The 14,985-nt window shown below is 35.6% G+C and overlaps 3 protein-coding genes across 4 annotated transcripts; 2 read left to right on the top strand and 1 right to left on the bottom strand.

Moving 5' to 3' along the window:
* Window positions 1-529: 529 nt before the first annotated feature.
* On the bottom strand, window positions 530-7,514 carry LOC120253298 (AUGMIN subunit 6). The gene is made up of 13 exons (XM_039261641.1): window positions 7,202-7,514; window positions 7,060-7,116; window positions 6,805-6,899; window positions 5,943-6,093; window positions 5,405-5,530; window positions 5,125-5,284; window positions 3,902-3,962; window positions 3,544-3,814; window positions 2,571-2,696; window positions 2,020-2,175; window positions 1,616-1,859; window positions 993-1,463; window positions 530-911 (listed from the first exon to the last, which is right to left on the bottom strand). Exons 1-13 carry the CDS (start codon window positions 7,424-7,426, stop codon window positions 871-873), a joined length of 2,184 nt encoding a protein of 727 aa, XP_039117575.1. The 5' UTR covers window positions 7,427-7,514; the 3' UTR covers window positions 530-870.
* A 1,960-nt stretch (window positions 7,515-9,474) lies between these two features.
* Window positions 9,475-13,014, top strand: LOC120253281 (plant UBX domain-containing protein 1). Of its 2 annotated transcripts, none has more exons than XM_039261601.1 (8): window positions 9,475-9,602; window positions 10,797-10,899; window positions 11,158-11,226; window positions 11,333-11,406; window positions 11,603-11,732; window positions 11,952-12,056; window positions 12,129-12,340; window positions 12,648-13,014. In XM_039261601.1, exons 1-7 carry the CDS (start codon window positions 9,582-9,584, stop codon window positions 12,323-12,325), a joined length of 699 nt encoding a protein of 232 aa, XP_039117535.1. In that variant the 5' UTR covers window positions 9,475-9,581; the 3' UTR covers window positions 12,326-12,340; window positions 12,648-13,014. The 2 variants fall into 2 exon arrangements, with proteins under 2 accessions (XP_039117535.1, XP_039117534.1); XM_039261600.1 differs by having other exon boundaries at window positions 11,155-11,226.
* A 1,307-nt stretch (window positions 13,015-14,321) lies between these two features.
* Window positions 14,322-14,666, top strand: LOC120253285 (putative protein FAR1-RELATED SEQUENCE 10). The gene has a single exon (XM_039261604.1). The coding sequence runs from the start codon at window positions 14,322-14,324 to the stop codon at window positions 14,664-14,666; it is 345 nt and encodes a 114-aa protein (XP_039117538.1).
* The last annotated feature ends 319 nt before the right edge of the window (window positions 14,667-14,985 follow it).

Raw genomic sequence — 14,985 nt, 5'->3', positions numbered from 1 at the left:
TTAATCAACTATGAATTCATTCATTCAAATGGAAGGAGTTAAAGAGATGTCACTCAAAACTTCAAATTTTTTTTAATTCTTTAACTTTAGTTTTTCTATTCTCTCTTGTGTGTGATTATGGACCACCTCACCTACAAGTTAACTTTAGTAGGCACCATGAATGAAAACCGGTGAACATGGCCGGCATTTCATGCTATGTCCTCACATGGAACAGCTCATGCAAGTCCCTATATTACTCAACCAGCACATTTGTGAATCACATAATGGTGTTATAGCCCACAAATGATCCATCATTAGGTTGTGGTTGGAGTGGAAGCACTTTGTGATAGTGCATCACATTCAATGCCAATGCCCAAGCTAAGGGTGGAACATTGAATTCAAATAGAGGTTTCAAACTACAGCACATTCTAATCATCAAAGAAATGATAAGCATGAATGAGAGAGAGAACAAATAGGAAACAATGTGATGATTTACAGTTGTTCACATGATTAGTGTAAAGATGAATCAATTTGGTTAAGAATTTTGAAATACTAGAAAAAACCACTCTTTACTGACATTACCCAGAGGTTGAATGGGAATTAAGCAGAAAGAAGCTTAGAAAACTAATTTAACAAATATGTGGAACACAGTACAACCTGGGTAGGAAATTACATTCAAATGTGTGGATTATTACAACAAAAGAATCCATCTGGTCTCTCTTAAGTGAACTTTACAAGAAAAACCTGGTGCTGTAGCTGATTCCTGTGAAGAGCATAAACGCCTGCAATACTCTCTGATGTTGTGGATGGCAGCCTGCCAATTCTGAGCGTTCTTTAACAGCATCAGAGAGCATGAAGAAATAGATTCAAAATGTCACACTTGATTTGTAGTCAACGCTCCATCAAAGCAGCATCAGTTTCAGATAATGGTGCTGCAAGACAAACAGAAAAAATCAACAGACTTCCTCTTTCACCTAATTGAATGGGAAGGTTTTTTTTTCTGGTAAAATTACCTAGCAAGTCCTCGTATGCGTCTGAAAAGAATGAAGAATCAATTAGCAAAGGAGGGGAGAAGACATTATCTAGGTCATCATCAATGTCAGGAAACTTTCTCTGAAACATGGTAGCATAATCAGAGTCAGTTGCTGATTGAACTCCAGTCAGTTGGTTCTCATACTCTTCAAACCCATGTGAGTCATATACACTCCTTGCAGTGGTTATTTGGCTTGAAGTATCTGAAGAGCGGTCTGTGACACTTCTAACTTGATTTTCAGGTGATGAAAAGACCAACCGGAGTTTCCGCCGATTTGGAACTGCATCTGCTGCTTCCTTATGGGAAAGTCCGCCTGTTGAGAGGGGCATGAAGAAGTGTTCGGATCCATCATCACTGCTTTTATCTTGTGACCACTCTTTGTTTAGAGGCTTAGCTAGTGCAGCCTCACGCACTGCCCGTTTGAGATTTTGAATAAAAGAGAGATCATTATCTGCAAATCAAGAGAGGCATCATTCTCAGTAAAATCAGCATGTAAATATAGAAATTAAATTTAAAACAAGTGATCAAAGAAAGCTACAGTGTGAAAATTATGCATACTGGAATAGTCCCCAAAAACACACACTAAGATGATCAGTTGCTAACCTTGTATGACGCCATCAGGTTGATCAATTGTGAAGGGTGGGTTTATAGTTTTTCCTGTGGGAAAACTATCCATTTGGCTGGATTGAGTGTTCAAAACATGTCTTTTTGGTGTTTGAGTGCTTTTGCCAGAAGAATTTGGAGTCAGACTGAACAGATGAGGCAGCTTCACAGGACTAGCAGAAACTTTATCAAGCTGAACTGTGGATAGCTTTGAAGTCATTTCAGCAACTTCATCATTCTTTTCCTGTCTCCAGTTAAAAAATTGTCACTTTTACAGATTGATGTTGATGCATTCAACAGTGATGAACCTCGTGGACATTCATGGAAAATCTGATAAATACTATTTTAATGCAGAAATTACTAAAGTTTTGCAAAAAAAAATTGAAAATGTAAAGATGTCTTACAAGTGGTCTCCCGCTACTTTGGGCTTGGGCAGGTGAGGTTGATCTACCACTGAACTCATCCGCTGAAATAGAAGAAATACTGTTAACTTCCTCTGTGAGCTGTGATATTGACTTCTGCATAGCTGGAACAGCTTCCTTGAGTTGATTGATAAGTCCCTGCATCAGGAGAACACAAACTAACAATTGAGAAGGTCACAGGATAAACACATATAACACATACGAAATTAAAGGTCACCAGTTCAAAAGCAAAGATGTAAAAATAAGCAGAGAGAAAACCCATAAATATGAGAGAAAACTTATTAGACATAAATAAATCATACATATTCATGGGGAAGTTGCTAACCAGGTATATAGCAATGTGCAATAATACCAGAAGGCATCAAATTTTGAGTAATAAAAATGAGGGTAGTGAAGAAAGAAAGTTGTTCTAATCCACTAGAAATATTCTTGTTATTGCTTCGGCTTGTACCTTACATAATGAATCTCATTTCTTTAATAGGTATAATAACACTATTATTAGGAAATTAGTCACTATGCCAAAATTCCCTCACCTGTATACTAGCTAAATGTTGCCGATGTTCTGAAAGAGCTGACGCTAATGATTCTGCATGATCACTAGAGCCAGTATCAGATGCACAACGAAGCAACTCTGGGCCTTCTCCATCATTAGCCTTTGCCTATGACAATAACAGTTCTGTACTGGTCAATTGGGTCTCCAAACATAATAAAATATTGACAGCATAAAAGATATTATGGTGTATTCTGCATAAATATAAGACAAAGATTATTAAGATAAACCATACTACTTAGACCTTTCTATAGTAACATCTTACAAGATAAAAAATACCCTGTGAGGATAGTCATGAAAGATATTGGATATCCAATATCTAATTAAACCTATTTCTAACCTTAAAAGTTCACATCAAAATGCATGCAGAAATGTTTCATAATTCTTAGCAAGAAAAGCAAACTTTCAAAATTAAAAAACAAAAAAACAAAACAAAACAAAAACAAAAACCAAAAAGAAAAATAAAATAAAATAAAACAAAACAAGTTAAATAACATAAGCCAATCCAACCACAATAATATTTTGATTATATAAGCAAACCAATGAGTTTATGAAGCTTATAAAATATGTTAAATGATGCCATTGCAATCATACTCTGCATCTCATTTAGAACTATATATTTTAACATGTTACAATTGACAACACAGTGTATATCATTTACAGGCTGATTGTTTTGTCAATGTCACAGCCATCATCAATTTACCCTTCATCAAAGAGAAAGTCTCCGAGAGATCAGTCATTTCATGAAATCTATGCTATACTACCAATAATGCTGAGTAACGTGCAATCTGGCGCTGCCAGTAAACAATTGTAAAATGTAAAACAACACACAGAACATAGGGTTTCCGATATGTCATATAATTGGCAATCATATGCTAGCTTGGGCAGTCAAAATATAACAGTAACATGAAACACAGATTTATGTTAGAACTAATATGTAAAAGAATGCAATATACCAATTGGAGGGACTGTTTATGAATCCGTTGGAGAGCATGGGTCCAGCGTCTAAGAATTTCAGCTACATCAACAGTAGGATGCGGTCTTCCACTTCTATCATTTGCCCTAGATAACGTTTCACCACTCCCTTGCAACTGTGGGGAATCCATTTCTTTCTGATTTTCAGTTGGTGGAGACATCTCACCAGCAGGAGCAGATAGAACATCTGAATATGGAACATGTGAACTTAGATCCATTGCTGCAAGCAAAGATGACCCTGAGATACGGTACCTGATAAGAAACATATGTTAAAAACACACTTACAGGCAGAAGAAAGCAAATGATAAGAGTACAGTTAAAGAATGTAACCAAATTTACCGATGTTCACGATGGGCTATCAGATCCTCAATAGGACCAGAAGCAAGAACTTCATGTTGACCTGAAAAGTTGACAAGAAAAGGCATTTGAAAATCCTATTACAGCAATTTGGCAACTGATAAGTAAAACAGACAAAATACGCTTTCTTTACATTAAGAGAAAGAAAACATTTGTCAGAACTATCTTAATATCAACCATGCTATTACATATGAATTTATTTTAATTAATAGGGAAAAAGGAAAAGCCAGGAAAAAAAGTCCTTCCCTGCACTTTTATATACCAGCATAGAATGCAGGACACAGAGAATAAACAAGTATATAAAGCGGCCTTAACTAGCTTTTCCACCCACAATGAAAAACAAAAAAGTTACCCACTATTTAAATCGTAATCACCGCATAGAACATACAACTCTGTCTAAATGAAAAACAGAGGAAGGTGATTCATATGATCCGAGAAAAAAACTCTATGATTTTAATATTGTTTTCACCATAGCCATTGTTGTTTAAGGCTCAATCCTGCTACTTGACACCTTGACTCCATGAATGGCTATAAATAATTAATATGACAATGCATCAGGAAACACTAGTTTCTATTGGTTTACAAGACATGCAACTTTATCACAGTAGAGGAAAGATAGACCATTTCATAATCAGGTAATAATAGCATATAGTCCCATCCCTGATGTGCCTCAATTCTATCTTCACCTACACATCCATTTTCACAAGTGTGAATATGAACTTATAAGTCAACATTCCAAATGCCCTCAGATTGTAAAAGAAATTCAGTATACAGCTAATACTAGAGTTTTAAGTTGGGAAGTGAATAAGAAGAGAAAATTGATGCACCACACTCAGGATTGGTTGCACAGGAAGAGCATGTCACCCATGCAAAAAATAATAGAGAGGGTGGAACATAAATAGTGACAGGATGACAGAATACTAGCTGATACCTGTTCCTTCAAGTGTAGGTAATATATAGAACAGCTAAACTACTTTCTCTAATGCATGTGATCTCTTTCTTCTTAATCTCGGACCACACACAGAAATTTTATTTTAAATTAATTTAGCTAAATGATGCCTAAATTGTAAATAGAAGATGAAAAGACACTGTTCTGAATCAATGACCTAAGATGTTTGACCAAAAAGCCGTAAAACTTAACATAACAGCTCCAAAAATTTATCATGGAAACTATATATATATATAAGTATATAGTAATGACTTACTCTTGCGAGCTAACAAAGATTCCCAAAGGCGAGTTGCCTTCGACACTAAATGGGAGCTCTGGGCTGCAGAGCTGGAGATGCGGTCATCCCACAATTCACCCTCCAACTTAGCTTTGTTTCTCATGTCCTGAAGCTTTTCCAATTCTTGCTGCAAATAGGCCTGTACACAGCAATCAACATAAATAGAAAAAAGGTGCATTCAGAACATACAGACAATTAAAGTACTTCAGCGAGAATTTAGTATCAACATTTCTTTTTAAGGATAGTTAATGGTTTCTACCTCTTCAGCACAAAGTCCACGAAACTCAGCGGTCATTTCATTTGCCAGGTTTGACCATGTTGCTTGCCTATGAACAGCCATACTAGCATTTTTTAAAAACTTACGTCGCTCGAGAGCTATCCTAGCCTGTTTGGTACATTATATAACCAAAAACGATCATAAAACTCATTGTCATCCAAATAATGCATAAGCCCTACCCTATCCCTGGGCCATAAACAATATCAAAGAAAAAAATAAAACTAAATGTCTTTGGTTAATGAAAAAAAAATGCAGTCTATTTGCTCAAGGCTTCCTTTTAGCAACTCTAATTATTTCCCATATTATCCACATTGTTAGGGAAACAGCCATCCTAGTCCAAAAAATTTGACCTAAAAAAGGAGCTCCAATAAGGAACATCTCTGCATAAGAGAATACTGTAAATATCTCAAGTGATGAAGACATAAATGTTGCTATTACAAGAAACTAAAGAACATACTTGAAGGGTAAAATAAAGCTTAGAAAATATTATATATAACGTATAGTCATCAAGTTTGTTTACCTTCGTCACAGGAAGTAAGGCAGCCGCATGTAAGTAGGAAACATCAGTTAACGGAGCAGGAAGAGGGTTAGTGGCTACATCTGCAGCAAATGACCGCTTATGGACCTCCCGTAAAGCATGCACGGAAAGTTGCCACAAAAGCTCCACAAATCTGCATTCAATTGATTTTGATACGAATCAAGACTCTAAACACAGACTTGTTTACAAAAATAATAAAGAGAAGAACTCAGTTGAGAAGACAAATTGCAGTAAATTTAAGGACATGACAAACAGTCTTGCAGAATGTACTGAATATTCGTATTCCAGAGACTACCTCCAAATAACAGATTTTTCTGAAAAAACTAAACACTAAAAACTAAGCACAAAGTTTACACAATTAGGAAGTCTCGTATAAAGAAGTATATTACTTTCATGACAATCTACAACATTTTATACTACTATAATGAATCCATTTTCTGTCACCAAACCCTTTATGGCATTGAAGGCAGTTTCTGATGTCCACTTTAAATAGCCTCAGTTTTAACCATATCCACCACAAAATTCTTCAAACAATAAAGATTTCATTGATCTGATAAATGTAAATGAAAAAAAATCAGTATAAATCATCTTCAACCCTAGGAAAAGTTTGCGAGGCAACCTAGATAGCTCACTCTATGATTAACATCAGCAAAATGACACACTTTAAATTCTCAATCAAATTCTTTGTCCATGTTCATGATTACCTCCTATATACACGTTACAGAAATAACAAGAAACTCTGCCATCTTCTGCCTTGGTGGCTCTCACAGAAACTCATTGAATAATATGCCCACTTTGATGTATATTATACAGATTACAGAAATAATGGGAAGAATTCACTGACCTCGGCCCACAACAAGTGGCAAGCGACGAAACCCTAGAATTGCTCCTCGGAAGTGCCCCTTGCGACTCCAACTCACTGATAATTCCTTGCACGATCTTCCAAGAAATGAAAACAAATCAAAATAAGCATAAATCATACAAAACTTAGGCAGCACACGAAGAAAATGAGCAAGAGTGACGAAAAGTAACGCAACAAATCACATAAAAACGGGAAAAAACAATCCAAAACACAAAAATCAAAGAAAAGATGATACACCTTCCTGAAGTCCCGCGACTGGCCGGAATCAAAGATCGGCCACACCTTCCCAAAATCCTACACTCACAGCAATCAGATCTCAAATCAGCAAACCAAAACAAACCAATCCAGCATCAATCCAACAAATTCCTATGGACCATACCTTAGCGGACTGCTCAGGACCACGAAGCGCTGAGAGGAGGAAGTAGAGGAGCTGTTCACCCATCTTAGGATTGGAATGCCGGAAAAACCCGGCTCTGGGGCTCGGCCCCCCGCCGGCGCCGGCAGGGAGGCCAAGTACGGCGGGATCAAGGCCAAGGAGAAGGCAGTTGGTGTACATCGCCGACTCGAGCTCCGCCTCCCTCTCCTTCTCCCGCTCCGTCGCCATCGCCACTCGCCGGGGCTTCGATCTCTCTCTCGATCGCTTCCCTCGCTCGCGGATCGAAAAAATATAGAAATGGATCTCTGGTTTTTAATTTTTTTTTTTTTAATTTTTAGTTTTATATTTTGAATTTTTGGGTTTTATTTCTTGTTTCTTACGGGGGTGGTGGACCCCACGAACGGTCCCTATCTTCACCGCCACCGTGGTTTTGAAATCCATTACACCGGAGGCGGTATTCTCACCGCTACGTAACCTTACCCTTCTGTCATTGTCATTGGATCCGGAATTTAGGATCCGATAACCCGGATTGCAGTTTAGACCCGTGAGTCTATCGGGCATGAATCCGATAACTCGTGAGTCTATTTGTCCTCGAGTTTTTTTAAAAAAAATTATACATATATCTATATATATATTGTTTTAATATTTGAATAAGGTATTAATTTTAGGATTTTCTTTTCAACTGTTATATGACGCAAAAAAATTAAATAAATATTTATGAAGTTAAAATATCTAAGTAAAAAAAAATGTGTAATTTATATATATATATAATATTTAAAACCACAATGAATATTTTTATATTAACTAATCATCAATTGTGGGCTTTCATTTTTGTTTTACAAAATAAAATTAAAAATTGACATGCTTGAGGTGATTAATCCACCCCTTGAGATCAAAAGGTTGGCACTGATCTTGACGCAATGTTGCGAGAGTGGCTCTTTGGCCGGCTGGTTTTAAGAAATGAAAATTGGAATACTATTTAAATAAATAAATGATTCGTAAATAATTTATAAAATATTTATCATTATTATTGATAAAGTCAACAAACCACCATTGGATCTTGTGTGAATTAAGTTTAAATATACTTCCCTTGTTCTTTTTTCTGTGGTAATTAATCGAATCTCATGTACCAAAAAAAATTAGTTATTTCACAAAATTTTATAAAAAATTAGTTACATTTCAAAAATTACCCTTAATTTATATCTTCACATTTTCTCTCATATTTAGTTTCAAAAATATAATTAAATAAAGTGTTAAGGATAATTTTTTAAAAAAATAATAAATATTTTTTAAAAAATGACAAATAAAAGGGAACATGGGCTTGTGACAGATAAATAAGAACGGAGGGAGTATCACACACCTCATTATGTGCATTGGGATCCCATGTTGTCCGTGCACAATAGTTCTTGCTAAACCATGCATTAACTAAGAATTGAGATTATGACCGTTCACATGACCAATTGTGTGAATCTGATGTACAGTATTTTAATTTGAACCATAGATCGTGATCACAAATCCTGACTAAATCAATTTCACCTATTCAATTTGATTCTCCACTAGACTTATAGTGTGAATACCAAAACCTTAAAATAAAATCAAAACACACCATAACAACCCATTTGGAGAAAGTACCATGCTCGAATGGCACTGACGCCCATCTTTTTCTATCCGGATCGTTCATGTGATAGTCCCCATATGATCTTTCTTTATATATATATATATATATATACACATTAAGTTTTATTTTAATTTTTTTTTCTTCTATTTGTTGCTCACGCTAATAATTTTTTTTTTTTTTTGCCTTCATATATTCAAATGATATCAATCAGAAAAATCCATACTATGGAAGACTACATGCTTGGACCATATACAGCAAATGAAAATTACAATGTATGTCTTGTAAATAGTTATACCGCATAAATTATTCTTTATCAACCACTATGCTATAAGCACACATTAATAAATTAATACTCTGAGACAATACAATTTGCTTGCAATCAAAGTTCATCATATGGCCATCAACATTAAAGATAAGGTTATGATCAACATTAATTATATTTGGTAGTTATAATTAATTATCAATTGATTATTTTTAATATATAAATTAATATAATTATTATAATTAGGTTGCCATGGAGTCACAATTTACTCTTGAATCTTGATCCGATAAGCAGGAAAACGGAGTCGGGTCTAAATCCGAACCCGTTTAAAGATCCGATTAAATCTGGATCCGAATTGGTGAAAGGGGTCGTATAAATAGAAAGGAGACTCGCGAAGCCTTGGTTTTCATGTCCTTCGAGAGTTCGCTTTGAGAACCAGACAACTGGATTCGTTCAAGCTTCGGCGGCCGGGGCCGGGCAAGAGGAGGCTTATAGCAACACCCATGGAGTTGCAGGAAGCTCAGGTTGATCTCTCTTGATGGCTGATTTCTCCTCTTATCGGTGATAGATCTTTTATTCAATTTCATCTGAGAATCTGAGGCCAATCATCTAGTTCTATTATTTCTCTGAATCTTGTTGGTCTTTTGTGGTTTAATGAGTTTGATTTTTTTTTTTAATGCGTGTTGTTTGTGGATTTCTGTTGGTATGGAGAAATTGTGTGTTTTGTGAGGGTAGAGCGTGTGATTGAACTAATTGAAGATGGATCTCTGTTGAGGTTTTTTAGATTTTGGTTCAATTGAAGACTTAATTAAGACTTTTCTTGAGATTGGTGTATTGATTGGCAATGGCTTATGGTGTTCGTTAGGGTTAGGGGTAGCCCCAATAGAGTTTTGCAGCAAATTATAGCAAATTATCAACTTGCATGGTAAAGCTTGGATTTTAATGCAGTTTTGAGCGAAAGTTTGGACTTTTAGACAATTCAGGAGCAGGTCTTCATAACATTGTTATAAAGGAGTGGTAAGTGATGGTTGGTTGTTTACTTCGATGGAGGTTGTTAATTTGATTTTTGGGCATTATTGAACTGGAATATATTGAGGAACGTTTGAAAAAAAAATTACTGTAATTTCAGTGGTTTTGTATGTTCAAGCCAATCCAGAGCTGATCTTTCATTTAAGTTTTTGGGAGTTGATCAGCATCAATGAAAAGTCAATGGTGGACATTTTGTTGTAATGTGATCTGCCATCATAATCAGACAGAAATAGACTTGAGCAAGAGAGGGAATCTGTTGGTACTGTTTGACTAACAAGTTTACCAGGTTTTACCTCAAGTGTAGATTTGATTATTTTTCATTGCACTTACTGATTTTGCTGAGGATTGTCGAGTTTCAATTGTATTATGACTCAACATAACATTTAAATTCTCAAAGATAACTTCAGAAAAGTGGTATTCTGGATGAACATTTCATAGTGTTGCAAGAACCTATATAATTGGCAGTTATGCCTTCTCAGGGATTAGCTGTGGGTATGGGTTTTTGTCCTATATTTACACTCTTGATCATCACTGCTTGTGTTACCTTACAGCTTAGATTTCATGGATGGATTTCTTGTATGCCAATCTCAATTGTGTTACATGATAATGTAAACATATGCTGTCAGTTCTTTCAAATTGAGTGTGCCGGCTCTCTGCTAACATCAACCAATTCCTATCAAAATATTCAGGTCAAACTTGCTGCTGCAGCAGAAGAACTTGGTAGAGAGATCTGTGTATTTACCAACCCAGCATTTTTTCAAGCATCAAACGAAGCATCAGCTTCATCTAATGGTATCCTATTTCTTATGCAGCACAGAAAGTTCAATCATGTTTTCCGTTATTTAGATTCCAGGTGTTAGGAACCTAGTAGCAACTTAAGCATGATTTTTTGCAAATATAATAGCCGACAGACATTTCATATCATGACATGCATAAGTTTACTTGATTCTTCTCTAACTGGAAAATTTCTGCTGTTTTACATAGAGCTGATGCTGATTCCTTATTTTTGAGTTATGCATACATGATAATTTTGTGGTTGGTGTGCAGCAGATGAAACGGAAGACTTCTATGAGTTTACACCAGAGGACTATTATCGGATTGTTTCAGATAGATTGGGAGGTAATGCCAATAACAAACACCTTATTTACCTGTATTTGTAGAAGATCTGTTAGAATAGTACCTTAGATTTAATGGAGGTGTTAAGATTCCCTAAATGTGTAAACAGCACAATCCCAAGTTCTGAAGACTCGCAAAATTAGGGAGGCTGAGGCAGCTGCCCGTCGAGCAAAAATTACTAAGGTATGTTTGGTCACTTCTAAACAGTGCTAATATTGATTTCCAGTGTCCAGAAATTTTCCTTATTTCATTCTCTCTTTGCAAGAATATTTCCCAATTTATGTTTCTATTTAGATTTTTAATAACAAGCTCTATTTTTGTTTAATCATTGCTTTTCTTGGTGAGAGGAATGTTACTATGCCTTCATTTTTTGGTGCAGGCTGTGGTCAGAGTCCTATTTCCTGATAACTACATTCTTGAGGCAAAATTTCATCCATCTGAGAAAATTCAAGATTTGGTGGATCTGCTCATGAAAGTTTTAGCACAACCAAACCTGCCATTCTATTTATGTACGTAACATGTGTGCTTGTTGTTCATGCTTTTATACAATTGCCAAGGTTGCCCATTGGTGACCTAAACATCATGGTTTTGAGGCAAGAAACAGCCTTGCTATATTTTATTATAAGGCTATTCATTTAATTCTCCCATACAACCTGGAGCCTTTTGCATTATGCTAATCTTTCAACTATAATTCTAACTGCTTAAGTCCAAATTTTTATGTTATTCAGATACCACCCCACCAAAGGAGCGAATAAAAGATTTGTCAAAGGATTTCTATTCAGCTGGCTTTGCTCCTGGGGCTATTGTTCACTTCTCATATGATTTGCCGCAAGGTTTGTTCTCTGTTAATATAATCACATCACCTATGGCTTCAGCAGATCACTGATATTGCATTGTGATGCCAGACAGCACAGTAGCTGATACAGGACCCTACCTCAGAGACAGTATCATGTCTTTAAATGGATTGGATATTATTCATGATGAAGTTCAAGTCCGCCCTGAACCAGACACTGTTCCTGTCGTGATATCCCCCATTGCTCTTGAATCTGAACCTAAGCCTGCTGTGAAGAAGCCAGCCAAGCCAAAATGGCTTAAATTGTAAATGTGATCATATCTGGTAATTTTCTATGTTTATTTAAGCTGCATTGCCTTTTCAAATAAGCTCCTTACTATGGCTTCAACCACTTCAATTATACTGCAAATAAATGTGCTGTTACTGATTTGAAATGTGCCACTGGCTGCAAACATACTGACTTTTCATTAATTCTCGGCTTCCTATCGTGTAGGGCAATGAAATTAACTTATTTAGTCCTGGCCATTCAACATAAAAGAACTTTTATGAGTCTTTGAACATTGTTTACACTTTGTTTCAGCTAGACATGTTAATATGAAACATGATAGAGTTCCTTTATTTTTTGTTTCAGGTAAGACCAGGATGGAAGCCCACCATGTTCAAATATAAACTCTGACAAATCTCAGTGATTGAATCAAATGGTGTACCATAAACAAAATCAGATGGAATTGTCTTGTTTGTGTGTTTATTGTAACCATTTGCAATGCTTTGCACAGGGATGCAGTTAGTTATCATCTCATGGTGGCATTTTGCAATGTAATCATATAGCTGGCTTGTTTTTCAGCAAGGACTGGTTGTTAATTCATAAGCGTTAATTATGTTTTCATGTAAGCATTTCCTTAACATTTATGTATCTATAACATCTACAAAATGATCTGTGAAATCACTGCAGAATTCTATGAATGATAATAATTCGGCCTTGCAGGATTTTGTCACTCTGTCGTTGATGGGTTACTTAAAAGACAATGAAGTTTTTCCCTTTTAACTCTGCATGATTTGATTCTAAATTTAAGTGCTTGAGCTTAATTTGGTTTATTCTAAATTAAAATCAAGCTCAACTTGGACTTTCACTTGGGCAATATAAGTTTTTTGACAATATAATATATTATTTCATATTATATATAATATTATATTGTTTGAATTATCGAGCTAACCTTGATTTAGTGAGGTAATCAATTTGGCTTAAAAATAATTTCAAGCTTAATTACTGACCTTGAATTCTTTGTCTATCACTAATGCACCAAATTACTTGCTCTGACCTAACCATCCTTTTCATATCCGTTGCTGACATGAGGAAGCATCCCCAGTTATTACTGTACCAATTCCCAAAAATGATTAGCCACGTCATCTTACCATCCTGTAACGGAGGATCCCTAGTACAACAGGTCTACCTAAAGGTCTCATTCTCTGGTGAGATTATTATTTATTAGTAAACAAATGAATTCTCTTTTTAATGTTTCTTGATTTTTTTTTTCTCCTAAAATCAACAGGTAAATCGTTAAAAAAAACGCTAAAAAGGTAAAAATGTGCGTACACAAACTTTAGCGGAGCAAATGGGAGCAGGTCTGCACACATGTGAGTGCTGGGACCATCCACACACAACTACTGCTCATACTCAAAATAAAAAAATACCATTATTTGAGATTCAAACCCTCACCACCCTTTAAAGGTTCAAATGGGGACTCGAATATTAATAAGAGTAGTGATCCCACGGACTCGAGTCCGTGGGATCTGAGCTGCATCCGAGACGTGGCTGCTGTGCAGCCACGTCTTTTCATTTTTAAAAAATATTTTTCCCGGATTTATTTGAGATTTAAATTTTAATAAAAATAAACAAAGGGCAGTATGGTCATTTACTTTGACCATACTGCCTTTTCTTCTTTTTTCCCTGCGTCTTCTTCTTCTTTTCGTCCAGGCTTCTCAAATATTTGGATCTCAGGCTTCTCAAATATTTCACAACAATTGTGCCTAATTAAACAAGTAAGCTCTCTCTCTCTCTCTCTATATATAAATATATAGATGCAAACTCACTCTCAAATTTTAGGAGATATTAATAGGGTTTAGTATTTTATTTGCCTAGAAAAACAAGGAGGTTGAGTTTGATTGAATCTAAAGCTGATTTTGTGCCTATTCTTATTATTTGGTATGTTCTTATACTTTTCTTTAGCTGAAGTTTATTTTACTAAAATAATTTTCAATGTTCTCCTTGTTCTTATTGGGAATTATGTTTCTAGTTTTGTCCAATATGGCCAGTCCTAGTGAGGCACAAAGTTCATATCTGGATGTATGGGAAGTGGAAGACCATATTTATAATGCAAGTGAATTTGAGTCGGAGAAAGAAAATGAAAATCAACCTATAATTGAAGATGAACTCCATGAATCAAATGAAGCACAAGGAGAAGAAGATAACATTGAAAAAGCTACTGAAGTTATTAATCAAGAAGTTTTTCTTGCGCCACATGTTGGTATGCTTTTTGATTCAATGGATGAAGCATATGACTATTATAATCAATATGCATACAAAAAAGGGTTTAGTGTGAAAAAAGGAGCAATAAGAAAATCAGAAAAAGATGGTAATGTCATTGGGTGACGCTTGCACTGCTCTAAAGAAGGTTATAGAGAAGAAAGATTCAAGAAGACTAAAGGTGACAAGAAGAGGCATCGGGGTGAAACACGTTGTGGTTGTAAAGCAAACCTTTTAGTAAACAAAAACTCGGACGGAACTTGGGTGGTTTCGATGTTTGTGGAGGAGCACAACCATATCTTAGCAACTCCAAGAAAATGTCATCTTTTACCATCACATAGAAAAATCGGTGAAAGTCAAAAAGGTATGATTGATAAAATGAGACAGTTGGGCATTAGAACCAACCTCATGATGAATTATCTTTCACAAGAATCTCAAGGGAGTC

Source organism: Dioscorea cayenensis, unplaced genomic scaffold (genome assembly GCF_009730915.1).
Source record: "Dioscorea cayenensis subsp. rotundata cultivar TDr96_F1 unplaced genomic scaffold, TDr96_F1_v2_PseudoChromosome.rev07_lg8_w22 25.fasta BLBR01000032.1, whole genome shotgun sequence".
Taxonomy (NCBI): Eukaryota; Viridiplantae; Streptophyta; class Magnoliopsida; order Dioscoreales; family Dioscoreaceae; genus Dioscorea; species Dioscorea cayenensis.
Note: the sequence above shows the minus strand (reverse complement) of the source record. Positions and strands in the feature narration are given on the sequence as shown.